This window comes from Herpailurus yagouaroundi, unplaced genomic scaffold (genome assembly GCF_014898765.1).
Source record: "Herpailurus yagouaroundi ecotype Mexico unplaced genomic scaffold, PumYag 186, whole genome shotgun sequence".
Classification (NCBI taxonomy): domain Eukaryota; kingdom Metazoa; phylum Chordata; class Mammalia; order Carnivora; family Felidae; genus Herpailurus; species Herpailurus yagouaroundi.
Genome location: NW_024412417.1, coordinates 48,722,877 through 48,734,749, shown reverse-complemented (window position 1 = coordinate 48,734,749; position 11,873 = coordinate 48,722,877). Strand labels below are relative to the sequence as shown.

Genomic DNA, 11,873 nt, shown 5'->3' with positions numbered 1-11,873 from the left:
CCAGGGACACGGGGCCTGGGAGGGCTTTCTCTTGCTCCATCTTTCGGTCCGGCGCTTGTTGGAACAACCTAAGCCGAAGTAAAGAGGGTGCTTCTGCGGTGGTAACCAGAGGGCTCGTGGAGCACAACTGCGCCGCGCCGCGCGCTCCGGAACCAACACTCTGGGTGGTGGGCGAGGCGAATCCCCAGGGACGTGGGCGGCCGGACGGTAACGCAAGAGGCATTTCTCCATAATCTACGCCCCACACTGCGCGCCTCGGCTGGGGAATGACGAAACCCGGTGTTTACACAGTGGGAGAAGAAGCAGGCAAGCGGTCAGGGGCGGCCCGCAGCTGCCAGGAAGCCTGACGAGTTCCGCAGAGACGCTGAGGCCCGCGGGGCAGTGGCCCCGTCGCGGGCCGTCCGCCAGCAGACACGCTCCCGCCTGAGCCCGGCTACCGTGACTCCCAGCGTGCGCCGCGCTGGGCGGCCCCGGCTCCCAGGGTGCCGCGCGCGGGGGGAACCACGACTCCCAGAATACCCCTCGCGCCCGCGGACTACAAACGGGCGCGCGCCGCCGCGGCTGGCCAGTTAGAGGCTCCCGGAGAGACCAGACCGTGGTCCTCGGGCTGCCCGAAGGGCGCGCGCTGATTGGCGGCTCGGGCCTGCGCCCGGGCTACGGCGTCCGGCAGGGGGCGGTGGCGGCCGTTGGCCGAGAGTCCGGAGGCGGGGCCGGGGGCCTTGGGCGCTGCGAGCCCGGCGGGCCACGACTCGGCCGGGACGGGGTGCGGGCTGAGGCAATGGGCGACCGCGGCGGCGCGGGCGGCTCCCGGCGCCGGAGGACGGGTTCACGGCCTTCGAGCCAGGGCGGCGGTGGGCCCACGGTGGCGGAAGAGGAGGTGCGGGACGTGGGCGCCGGGGGAGACGCGCCGGCGCCGACTCCGGCCCCGGACAAGGGCGAGGACGGAGACTCCGACGTGGGCAGCGGCCACCACTGGGATCTGAGGTAGCGAGGCGTCTCACCCCTAACCCCTGCCCGAGACCCTCCCCACATCCCCGGGCGTGACCGCAGCAGCGCGGGCTCCGAGTCGGAGAGCCTGGCTCCCGGACTTTGGCGTGGACAGGTGTGCCCCCCTTGGGCCCCTGCGGGGGGTACTGAGGCATAAGAGTGGAGAGTCACTTGCCAAGGTCACCCACGTGGGGGCCAGAGGGGAGCCGGCGGCAGTCCGGCTTTCAGACCCCCACCCCTCTCTCTACACATCCTCATGTGGGTCCTTAGGCTCTTCCTCAGGGTAACTCAGGACGCTGACCCCCAGGCCGGCTGGCTTCTGCTACGCACAAGTTTTCTGTGTCTGGAAGAAGGAGGGATCAGGTCGTTTGTAATTGAGGAGGTCTCTCCTGGGGGTTGTGAGGGGTGCCTTGGTGGTAGGAGGTCTCCCATAGGAGGGTGGACCTGCTGGGGAGGCAGCCGGCAGGGGCCTGGGACTGCCTGAGGGTCGGCACAGGGCAGCGTGAGAGTCTTTCTCTCCCTGCAGACCCTCCCAAGAGTCGTCTTCGCGGGGGTCCCTTCCTCCCTTCCTGACACACTCGTCCCTCCGTCACCCAGTGCCTGGCTGGGCTGGGGCCCTGCTTACCTTGTCAGAACAAGTTGGGTCCTATATTGGGACTCTCAACCCCTGGCTGGGGTACAGGAGAGGGGTTCGAAGTGCCCACAGGTGGGCACCCTGTTTATCTGAAGGTCTGGCGGGAAGGCGTTGGGGGAGGATACCTGACTGACTGGGAGGACTTGGAAGGACAGGGTGTCGGCTGCCTCCAACCTCCTTCTCCCACTTCTGGCCTTCAGTGTGGCCCGGGTGTCCTCGGGGGCTCTGGCTTTGGGGGCGCCTTTGGGGCTAGAGGTTATCAAGGAGGAAGTGGGCAACTAGGCAGTCTGTTGGCAAGGATTCGCTCTCTCAGTACCCAAGAACGGAGGCTTTCTTCACTGTGCTGAGAGGGTGGGTGAGGCGGCCAGGGGCCTTGCCCTTGTGGTGCTCCCAGTCCACCTGAGAGATAAGATGATGTCAGTACTGAGCAGTGTGAGCAAAGGTCAGGCCCGGAGTCCCTGAAGGCGCTGTGGCGGAGGAGCAGAAGGGAGGAGGAGCGTGCCTTTCCTGCAGGGTCGGGGGTGGGGTGGGGGGGCGGGGAAAGGGGCTTGTTTCCTGCGGGCCTGGGAAGGTGCTGAAGGAGGCTGCAAAGGACCGAGGGTCCTGGAGTCCCCTCTGCTAAGTGCCGGTCAGGAGGCAGGGGCGTGGCTAGCATGCTCTCCTCCAGAGGTGGCAGGAGTTGGTGTCCTTTTGTGTAAGATGGGGAGTGCTGACTTTGGGCCAAATTGCCACTCTGGGATGGGCAGTCACTTCCCTGCTCTGCCAGGGCCAGCTGTCCAGAAGCCTCTCCCATGTCCCTGAGAGCTGGGCTGAGCGAGTGGCAGCCCCGTCTGCCAGGCCTGGAAGTCTGGGCCCCCTGGGAAGAGGAGCAGTAGATGGCAGGGGTGGGCCTGCCCAGGGCTGGGGAGGGAGCTGGCAAGGACGGTCCTCTCCTGGTCTCCAGGTCGTGCAGGCTGTGTGTGCTTGTTTCTCAAAGGCCGGTGACCCAGGGCCCAGAGGGCCGCCAGGGTCAGAGCTGGCTCTGGCTGCCCTCCTGGGATTTGGCTCCTACTCATCTCCTTGTCAGCCTCCTCTTAGTTGTCTCCCCTCCTTTCTGCTTATTGCCTCTCCCTCCCTATTCCTCCTTGCTCCCTGGGCTCTAGGCCTCCTCCCCTGCCTGCACTTCCTGCTCACCTTGGCCTGGGCAGGTGGGTCAGGCTCTGGGTGTGAACTCCTTTCTTCCAGGCCGTGGCCAGGTGTGGCTCTGGGGCAGGAAGGAGAGGGCACCCCACACACTGCCCGTGCCATCTGGCTCTCTGTTCATGGACACTCCCAGCAGGGCCTTCTAGTCTCAGGGCTCTCCCAGGGTGTTTGTTCCTGGGTTGCCCTCTGTTTCTTCCTTTCCACTGGGGTCTTCCCAGATGCAGAGCCTGCCTCCTTACCTTGTACCCCAGGGCTCAGCCCCGAGGCCCGGTGAAGGAAGTGCTGAGGAAGTGGCAGCTGGGAGGAGAGCTGGCAGCCTGCCCCCTCCTGGCTCCCCTTGGCCCTGGAATTGGACCACGTGGTCCCCAGTTGTGATCCACACTTGAGGGCTGTGCCCCTGGGGAAGCTTTGAACTTTGGCCAGGCTTAGTTTTCCTTTGCACCTACCTCCCAAAGTTGATGGGAGAGTTGAGTGAGATGATACATGCGATGAGTTACAGTGGCCCTGGGGAGCAGGTGTGGGACCGCTGGAAGGCACAGAGGTGTGGGTGGCCCTGGTAGTAGGGGAGAGGGTGACAAAGATAGCTCTGGAGACTGTGGCCATATCCTGCCTGCCTGCCCTCTGGCCCACTGCTGCTGAGCGCACCGGCAAGGCTGGGCCTTATGGGTTTTGGTGGGTGGTGGGCTTCCTTCCCTGGGTCTCTGATGTGCGTGGAAATGGGGTTGCCTGGGGCAGGGGGATGGTCGGGAGCCCTGTGGGGAGACCTAGGGAGTGGGTGTGGGCAGGTTGGGAAGGCCTGGAGAGCCTGACACAGGAATCTGAAAAAGCTTTTATAATATCATTTGGTGTCAGATTTGGAAAACAATACACGTTTCCACCCCTGTTTTCATCTTAGAGATTGCTGAAAATAAAGCCGGCATGGTCTCCTTGGTGGCCCGAAGCGGGCAAGGGGTCACGCTGTTGTGAAACGTTGTGCAGATGGGGGTGGCAGGTTGTGGCACCAGGGCCTCTGGGACACTTCCAGTGAAAGTGGACAGATTCAAACTTGGCGGAAGGGCTGGGGAGGCCCCTGTCTAGTGGACAGGCCCAGAGATTGTCCCCTCTGGGGAGTGAGGCCCTGGACCTGTGCTGGCCTCACAGGAAAGCAAGTGCAGAGACTCAGGGAGAAGAGGGCCCCTGTGGCCTCACCGCCAGGCCCAGGACAGACTGGGAAGCTGGATGCAAGGAGGTCAGACATGGGCCAGGTGCGGTACAGACCTTGCCACAGCTCTCGCTAAAGAGTGCTGAGTAGCATCTCAGCCTTTCCAGTCCCTCACTTCCTGTGTGGCGCTGTCTAGGTGTTGACCCCGACCAAAGGAAGGCTTGCCACTGAGGTGGGGTCAGCACTGAGAGGACATCTGTGCTGTCGTGACTCTGGTGTGTACACCTGAGCCCACTTTTCCTACCTGGGTGTCTCAAGAGGTGGAGATGTGTGTCCCTGGCCTCATGTCTTACAAAACCGGAGGCCTTGCTCAATGTCGTGTGGGGCTTCCTGGTGGCATGGCAGCTGGGGTGGGGTGGGGCCGCAAACTGAGAGAGCTGGGAGCTGGGTCTGGGCCTTGCCCCAGCCGTGCTGTGGCCCTTCCTCTACCTCTGTGTCACCCAGAGGATCAGGCAGGGATGTGAGAGTCTGCTTATGTGTCCCCGACCTCAGCAGTAGGTGGGAACTCTCATGGGTGGGCACTGAAGTTGCCTTTTCCTGCTTCTGGGGGAGACCTCTCTGCCCTTAGGCATCCGGCACCTGGGTGGGCTCCTCTCGCCCTCCTCGCTCTGGGCAGGAACACAGCGCTCATCCTGTGGCCGAGCTGGGACAGGTTATGATTTTTTAGAAACAACTGGAGGCTATGTGAATGTATAAGGGTTGGGCCTCTGACCCCGGGAAGGTGCATGTAAGTCCAGGTGCTCAGCTGGCCCTTGGCCTGGATCCCTGTGCACATTCAAAGCTGTGTAGGCCAAATGGAGGAGGAGGTTGTCTGAGGTCGGGTGGAGGGGGGGGGCCCTCAGGGTGCTGGGTGGTAGGATAGGCTGACTCAGTGAGGCCCTCGCTTCTGCACAGCGTTACAGGTGGGCCTATAGATCCTGGAATGGACTCTTCCTGTGGGCCTGTCACCACTCTGTAGCCAGCGTTCATGGTGGCAGCCAGAGGCCTCTGGGGAGTGAGGCCAGGCTCTTGGCCTGGGGTGCTCCAGCTGCACGTAGCCCTGGGCTGGGCAGGGCCAGCTGTGCTGTTGTTGTTTGTGGCGTGACCCTGCCCACTGCCTGGGAGGCCAGGCTTCTGGTGGCCCTGAGAGCTCGTCCCTGCCTGGCTCTCCTGTGATTGTAGATGGGGAGTAGGATGTGTGGGCAGAAGAGAGGGCTGGGTGGGGCCCGGACCACCCTGCTGGGCCAGGATGGGTGAGAGCCGCTCAGGGGAAGGGGCTGGGGTCTGCCCTGCCCTGGGCCCTGAGGTTGGCTCCTGAGGGGCTGAACTTGGCTGGGCTCTTGGGCCCTGACCTGCCCTTGGACTTGGAGGAGTGAGCCTGCTTTTGGTCCTGCCCAGGGTTCTCATGGCCCAGGGTGCTCTGCTGGTGCCTACTTATGAGGGTGTGCCTCCTGCCCTACCAGGTGCCACCGCCTGCAAGATTCTTTGTTCAGCTCTGACAGTGGCTTTAGCAACTATCGTGGGATCCTGAACTGGTGTGTGGTGATGCTGGTGAGTAGCATGGTATCGGAGTAGGTGGCCCTGTGGCCAGGGCTCCGTTCGGGCTGACCTTTGCCTGGGTACCAGCTCTGCCCTCTGGGGGAAAGGGGCCAGCGCTTATGTGGCTGGGTTGTGTGGGGCACTGGGCTGGTGGGGGGAAAGTTATGGTGACGGTCCCTGCATCGGCCACACACGCAACTCTCGTCCCTGTTGAATCCCAGGAATAGCACATGTGAGTGGTCTTGGGGGGTCCAAAAAGAGTTTCTTCTGCTGTTCTGAATGGCCCTGTGGGCGTGGAACCCCTGGCAGGCCTGGCCTGGCGGGGAGCAGGGTTTAGCGGATGGCTCTTGGGCTTGGTCTGGCAGCCCCAAGCTCCGACTCTGAGGGCACCTGGCCTCTCTCCCTCAGCCTTTGTCCTAGGTGCCCCCATGAAGGGATCAGACAGAGCTCTTGCCTCCACCTCACCGTGTGGCCTGGCTGTGGCCCCTGCCTCTGGGGCCCGGTTCCCGCTGGCACGTTGTGGGGGTGGGGCCAGCAGCCCTGGCCCAGAAACAGCTAGAGCCCAGGGCTCAAAGGGGCAAGCCCACAGGGTGGGGCAGGGGGCAAGCTCCTGTCTGGGTCCAGCCCCCACCGCTCAGACTAAGCCAGAGGCCTTTGACCCTTGCCCTGACATGACGGCCTCGGGTACGGCTCCGGTGGTTACCCACGTGGAAGGGGCTCCAGGCACACCCACGCCCTCCCTGCCGGTGGCCCCAGGAGGCTCTCCAGGGAGCTGTGGGGGGCAACACAGTCTGGTGGGTGGGAAGCTGGCTAGGCAAGGGGATGGTGGGTCAAACGCCTGCCTGACGTCATCTCAGGAGGTGTTGTGTCCTTGGCCTCTGGAGGCCATGCTTGGGCTGGGTTCGTACTGGCAGCCTGAGCAGCAACCTGTGTTCCCTGCAGCCCTTGGGCCTGCCTGGCCCTTTGGCGCAGACCCAAAACCTTTCCCCTGCTTCCGGTGCCTCCACTGCCCCCTCGCTGAAGGAGATTGTGTCCCATGTTTAGGCTGCTTGCTGCGTCCCTCCGTGGCCTGGGCCTTGAGGTGAGCGCTGCCCCGTTAGCAGCTCTGGCTCCTGCCTGCTGTGGGCTCTCAGGACAGGCCACTACCAGGTGTGACGGCAGCACATCTGTGCCTGGCAGGAGGTTGGCAGGTCAGGCGGGTGGCTCGGGAGGGCAGGACCCCCGTCCCTGTTTGTCATCTCTGTGCGAAGTCCTTACCTGGCAGTCAGGGGACCCATGAGTGTCCCCTTGCTGGCATCACTTTTCCACAGGACCTACCATGAGCCCTGGTCAGGGCCTGAGCTTGGGGCACTTGGCAGGGTGTGTGTGTTGTGGGTGGACGAGGAGACCCGGGTGCCTGCAGAGGGAAGCCGCTCCCCAGCCCCAGGCTGGAGCCAGGAGCCCAGCTTGAGGGGGTTTCTGCCCTTGGAAGCTGCTCTGGGGCCACGTGCCCAGGCTTAGATGCTACAGGGATAGCGGGAGAGGGGCAGGGGCCCAAGCACCAGGTGGCACTCCAGGCCTGGCTGCTGAGCCCCTTAGAACTCTGGTCCGCTGCTTCTCCCCACTCCCCAGGGTGTGGGCACCCCTGGTGTGGCATCTGCCGCTCACCCAGGCACTGCAAGTTTTGGGTGAGGCACTGCAAGGACATTCTTGGGCAGGCTTGGGCCTTGGGGCCGTCACCAACTCAGTGGGACAGATGAGGGCTGCTAGGCGTCAGGTCATTTTGCACCACTGCAGATGCCAGTATCGTGTCTGGGGTGACGCGGGCAATGGCAAGACTTGCTGTCCCTGCACCAGTGTGGGGTGAGGTGGGTGGTAAGTCTTAGCGTTGGCGTGGAGGTCAGACAGGGCTTGCGTCCTGGGTTTGTAGGTGCGGGTTGCCATCCGGACCCAGGGCTCCTGCCGCTATAGGTGCTGGGACGAGCTGGGGTGGGTGCCCTGTGGCCAAGGCTCATGGGGCTGTGCCCTTCCTCTCTCTTGCAGATCTTGAGCAATGCACGGTTATTTTTAGAAAACCTCATCAAGTGAGTGTCTTCCCCAGGGCCCCTACCCTGCCCCTGAGGCCTCTCCCCACCTGCTCAGGCCCTCATCCCCACCCCCCCCCCATCCCCAGGTATGGCATCTTGGTGGACCCCATCCAGGTGGTGTCTCTGTTCCTGAAGGACCCCTACAGCTGGCCCGCCCTGTGCCTAGTTATTGGTGAGCTGGGAGCCAGGGAGGGCTTCGGGTGGGGACAGGCCTTGACCTGGGCCTGAATCGCCCCATGGCACTTCCATCCTCAGTGGCCAATGTCTTTGCTGTGGCTGCATTCCAGGTGGAGAAGCGCCTGGCAGTGGTAAGCAATGCCTTCGTGTCGTGTCCCCTGCCCTGCCTAGAGGTCTGCTCTCCTCATTAGGCCTGTGTTTCAGGCTGTGTGTAGCTTCCCTGGGAGGGCCTGTGCCCCAGGCCTGGCAGCCCTTCCCCAGGGAGTGGGGGCTCTGGCTGAGCACGCTGCCCCCCCCCCCCCCCCCCCCCCCCCAGGGTGCCTTGACGGAACAGGCAGGGTTGCTGCTGCACGTGGTCAACCTGGCCACCATTCTCTGCTTCCCGGCTGCTGTGGCCTTGCTGCTTGAGTCCATCACTCCAGGTGTGCCCCTTCCCTCATCCCACCCGTTCCCACCTGTCTTGGGCCCGCAGGAGAGACCCAGGTCAACCACAGGGGCTGTGCCTGTGGCCGTGGCTCTCCCGCGGGTGGTGTGGGGGGGCTGTGGCCTGAGCCTGCCTCTCCCGCAGTGGGCTCCGTGCTGGCTCTGATGGTGTACACCATCCTCTTCCTCAAGCTCTTCTCCTACCGGGACGTCAACCTGTGGTGCCGAGAGCGAAAAGCTAAGGCCAAAGCCAAGTCTGGTGAGGGGCTGCCTGGGGCTGGGGCCTTGGAGCCTGTGCCACCTGCCACGGGGCCAGACCCGGGCAGCAGTGAGGCCTCACACGCCACCCCCCACCCCCCCGCCCCAACTTGCTTGTAGCTTCTGCAGGTAAGAAGGCCAACGGGGGAGCGGCCCCGCGCACCGTGAGCTACCCAGACAACCTGACCTACCGCGGTGAGGACCCTTCCCGGGGTGTGGCTAGAGGGCAGCCAGGGAGGGATAGCATGGAGCAGGCCCCCTAGCCCCACCCTGCCGTTCCAGATCTGTACTACTTCCTCTTTGCTCCTACTCTGTGCTACGAGCTCAACTTTCCCCGTTCTCCCCGCATCCGAAAGCGCTTCCTGCTGCGGCGGCTCCTTGAGATGGTGAGGATGGAGGCGGGGCGGTGGTGCCTCGAGGGGCTGGGGTCTGCTGGCTGCTGGGGGACTCAGCCTGCTGCTCTGCTTCTTCCCTCAGCTGTTCTTGACTCAGCTGCAGGTGGGGCTGATCCAGCAGGTATGCGGGGCCGGCGGGGCCGGGCCGGAGCGGGAGCTCAGGGTAGCCAGGGGGCGGGCTGACGGTGTGCCCTCTTTTGCAGTGGATGGTCCCCACCATCCAGAACTCCATGAAGCCTTTCAAGGTGAGGGGTCAGGCTCTCCTGCGGTGGGGTGGGGGATGACGGGTGGGGCTGCGGCTAGGGGAGCCGGCTCAGCTCTGTCTCTGCAGGATATGGATTATTCACGCATCGTTGAGCGCCTGCTGAAGCTGGCGGTGAGCCATGGGGCTGGGTAGGGTGGGGCACGAGTGAGCCGGTGGGTGGGGTGTTCTGGAACCTGGCACCTGCCTCCCCCCAACCACAGGTCCCCAACCACCTCATCTGGCTCATCTTCTTCTACTGGTTCTTCCACTCCTGCATGAACGCCGTGGCTGAGCTCATGCAGTTTGGAGACCGGGAGTTCTACCGGGACTGGTGGTGGGTGGCCTTGGGCGTGGGGCTGGGGGCTGGGCTATGGTGCCAGCTGGTCACTCACTGCCGCTGTCTGTTCCTAGGAACTCTGAGTCCGTCACTTACTTCTGGCAGAACTGGAACATCCCTGTGCACAAGTGGTGCCTCAGGTGGGCACGGGCAGGAATGTGCCTGGTGGGTGTGCAGTTTCGTGTGGTCCCGGGCACCCATCCCACGGCCCCCTCCCTCCACAGGCACTTCTACAAGCCCATGCTTCGACGGGGCAGCAGCAAGTGGGTAGCCAGGATGGGGGTGTTCTTTGCCTCGGCCTTCTTCCATGAGGTCAGTGCTCTGCAGGCATCATGGCCTCACCTTAGGGGTGTGTGTGTGTGTGTGTGTGTGTCCCGAAGTGGCGGCTGATCCTTTCACTCCCCCTGCAGTACCTGGTGAGCATCCCCCTGCACATGTTCCGCCTCTGGGCCTTCACAGGCATGATGGCTCAGGTGAGCATTCCCTCTGCAGCCACCCTCTCCTGCTGCCCCGGGAGCCGCCAGCCCTGTGGTCACTATGGCCCACTGACTGTGGCCCCTGGGGTATGTGTCCCCAGATACCCCTGGCATGGATAGTGAGCCGCTTCCTCCAGGGAAACTACGGCAACGCAGCTGTGTGGCTGACGCTCATCATTGGGCAGCCAGTGGCCGTGCTCATGTATGTCCACGACTACTACGTGCTCAACTACGAGGCCCCGGTGGTCGGGGCCTGAGCTGCTCCACAGCAGGTCCTCGCTGCCGATGGCCAGGGCCCATCACCCACCTGTGTGCTAGGGAGGGGGCTCGGCTGTCCACTGCCTCCTCCCAGCCACGCCCCCCTCCCCCGGAAGGCCTCTCTGCCCTCATGGGGCTCCTTCCTGCCCTGCTCAGGGATGGCAGACCAGGCACAGGCCAGCGCTGGTGGGAAGTGCCAGTGCCCCAGGAATCTGTGTGATCCTGCCCAGGGGTCTGAGGAACTCAATAAAGTACTGTCCAGAGTGGCTGCCCTCAACCTGCTGGGGTTGTGGGGTGCTAGTTGTGCTCTTGGGAGGGGGAGCTGGGTCCCACTGGCCTTACTGGTGCCTATGCCCGTGTCTCCTGGGGTGCTGTGTCCTGGAACATCGCTGGGCAGGGCACCATGGTGATGTTGAGGCTGGGGATGGGGGCCAGGTATTGGTGGTCAGGCAGATTCCTCCTCCCGGCACACAGCTCATCACAGGTGGCAACTCCCATTTGCCTAACAAGGCTCAGCGGAGGTGACACTCCCTGACCTTGTCACTGCCCTTGTTAACCTTGTGTGCGAGTTTGTCGGGGGTGGTGGTTAGCTCAGAGCTCCGTGGTCCCTGTGATAGGGCCTCAGAAGAGGCTGACCAAGGACTTCCCGGCAGCGGACCTTGGCTCGGGGTCGTGGCTGGAGACTGGGGTGTGTAAGAGGGTCAAGAGTCAGGACCAACCAGGGGGCTGGCGGAGTTGCATGTCGAGTGCAGTTCTCAGACAAGGCCATGGAGCTCACAGAGGCTGAGTCAACAAACCCTTGGGGAGCTGCTGCTGCCCCTAGGGTGGCTACATGCTGGGGTGCTCACCGGGGACAGATGCAGAGCCTCAGGGACTCTTGCCTCTTGGAGGAGGCAGGTGGCCTGGCCCAAGCCTTGACCTGGGTCTCCCTCATGAGCACACGCATCCGTGGAGATGCTTCAACACCAGCTCTCTGCATCTCCTGGGTGCTGTTGGCCTGAGGCCTGCCCCTTCTCTGTACTGGAAACCCCAAGGCCCTGTTGGGTCAGATGTGCCCTGACTCACAGATGTGGCCTGATAAGACAGGGGTCTTCAGGAAGTGTCTGGGCAGCCGCCTCAAGACCTGTGCTGCCCCTGCCCCACCCAGCACCTGTTCAATTCCACATCCTCCTTCCCTTTGGCTATAGTGGAGTTGCCACGGTGGGGATGGGGGATGGGGAAGGCTCCCTTGGGGGGGGGGGGGTTAGGGGTTCCTTTTTGGATCCCAGGGTGGAGGCAGTGTCTCTCTGGCCCCTGCTGAGGACGGTGAGCAGGGAGTGAACTCCTGGGGGCACAGATCATCAGGCAGGCTGCTCTGGCCTGTCACCTCCCCACCCCTCGGCACCCAACCCTTCCCCCCAAAAACCAGCCCAGTGCCTTGTGAATGCATGAAAAACGGGGTGCCTCTGCCAAGAAGATGTGCACAGCCTGCCTGTCTGTCCATGGCCCACCTGGTCCCATGTGGGGAGGCCTTGGGCAGGGCATTCCTGTGGGTCTGTCCCACCACCCCCTCCCTCGTCCTTTAATAAAGAATTCTGAGCACACACGGGTCCTGTGGAGTCAGGTGCACACGGCTATGCCCTGGACATCTACCTTCTCTCCGAGGAGACCATCACGGCTCAGACTTCCAGCCCCCTTCTGAGAACCCCCGCCCTGGGGCCCTCCCCCCCCCCCGGGG

General features: G+C 63.5%; 1 protein-coding gene across 2 annotated transcripts; it reads left to right on the top strand.

Moving 5' to 3' along the window:
* Nucleotides 1-555: 555 nt before the first annotated feature.
* Nucleotides 556-11,739, top strand: DGAT1 (diacylglycerol O-acyltransferase 1). 2 transcript variants are annotated; one of them, XM_040494745.1, is made up of 17 exons: nucleotides 556-984; nucleotides 5,447-5,534; nucleotides 7,545-7,585; nucleotides 7,675-7,760; nucleotides 7,844-7,896; nucleotides 8,082-8,187; nucleotides 8,334-8,447; nucleotides 8,567-8,641; nucleotides 8,729-8,832; nucleotides 8,924-8,962; nucleotides 9,045-9,086; nucleotides 9,173-9,217; nucleotides 9,307-9,419; nucleotides 9,497-9,562; nucleotides 9,647-9,734; nucleotides 9,833-9,895; nucleotides 10,000-11,739. In XM_040494745.1, exons 1-17 carry the CDS (start codon nucleotides 779-781, stop codon nucleotides 10,153-10,155), a joined length of 1,485 nt encoding a protein of 494 aa, XP_040350679.1. In that variant the 5' UTR covers nucleotides 556-778; the 3' UTR covers nucleotides 10,156-11,739. The 2 variants fall into 2 exon arrangements, with proteins under 2 accessions (XP_040350679.1, XP_040350681.1); XM_040494747.1 differs by lacking the exon at nucleotides 556-984 and adding an exon at nucleotides 5,022-5,236.
* Nucleotides 11,740-11,873: the final 134 nt, after the last annotated feature.

What these genes read in the sequence shown, in the direction of transcription:
- DGAT1 (XM_040494745.1), top strand. Translation starts at nt 779, where the DNA reads ATGGGCGACCGCGGCGGCGCGGGCGGCTCCCGGCGCCGGAGGACGGGT. An exon ending in GGCCACCACTGGGATCTGAG is followed by an intron (nt 985 to 5,446) that starts GTAGCGAGGCGT and finishes CTGCCCTACCAG; the next exon opens with GTGCCACCGCCTGCAAGATT. An exon ending in GCTTGAGTCCATCACTCCAG is followed by an intron (nt 8,188 to 8,333) that starts GTGTGCCCCTTC and finishes CCTCTCCCGCAG; the next exon opens with TGGGCTCCGTGCTGGCTCTG.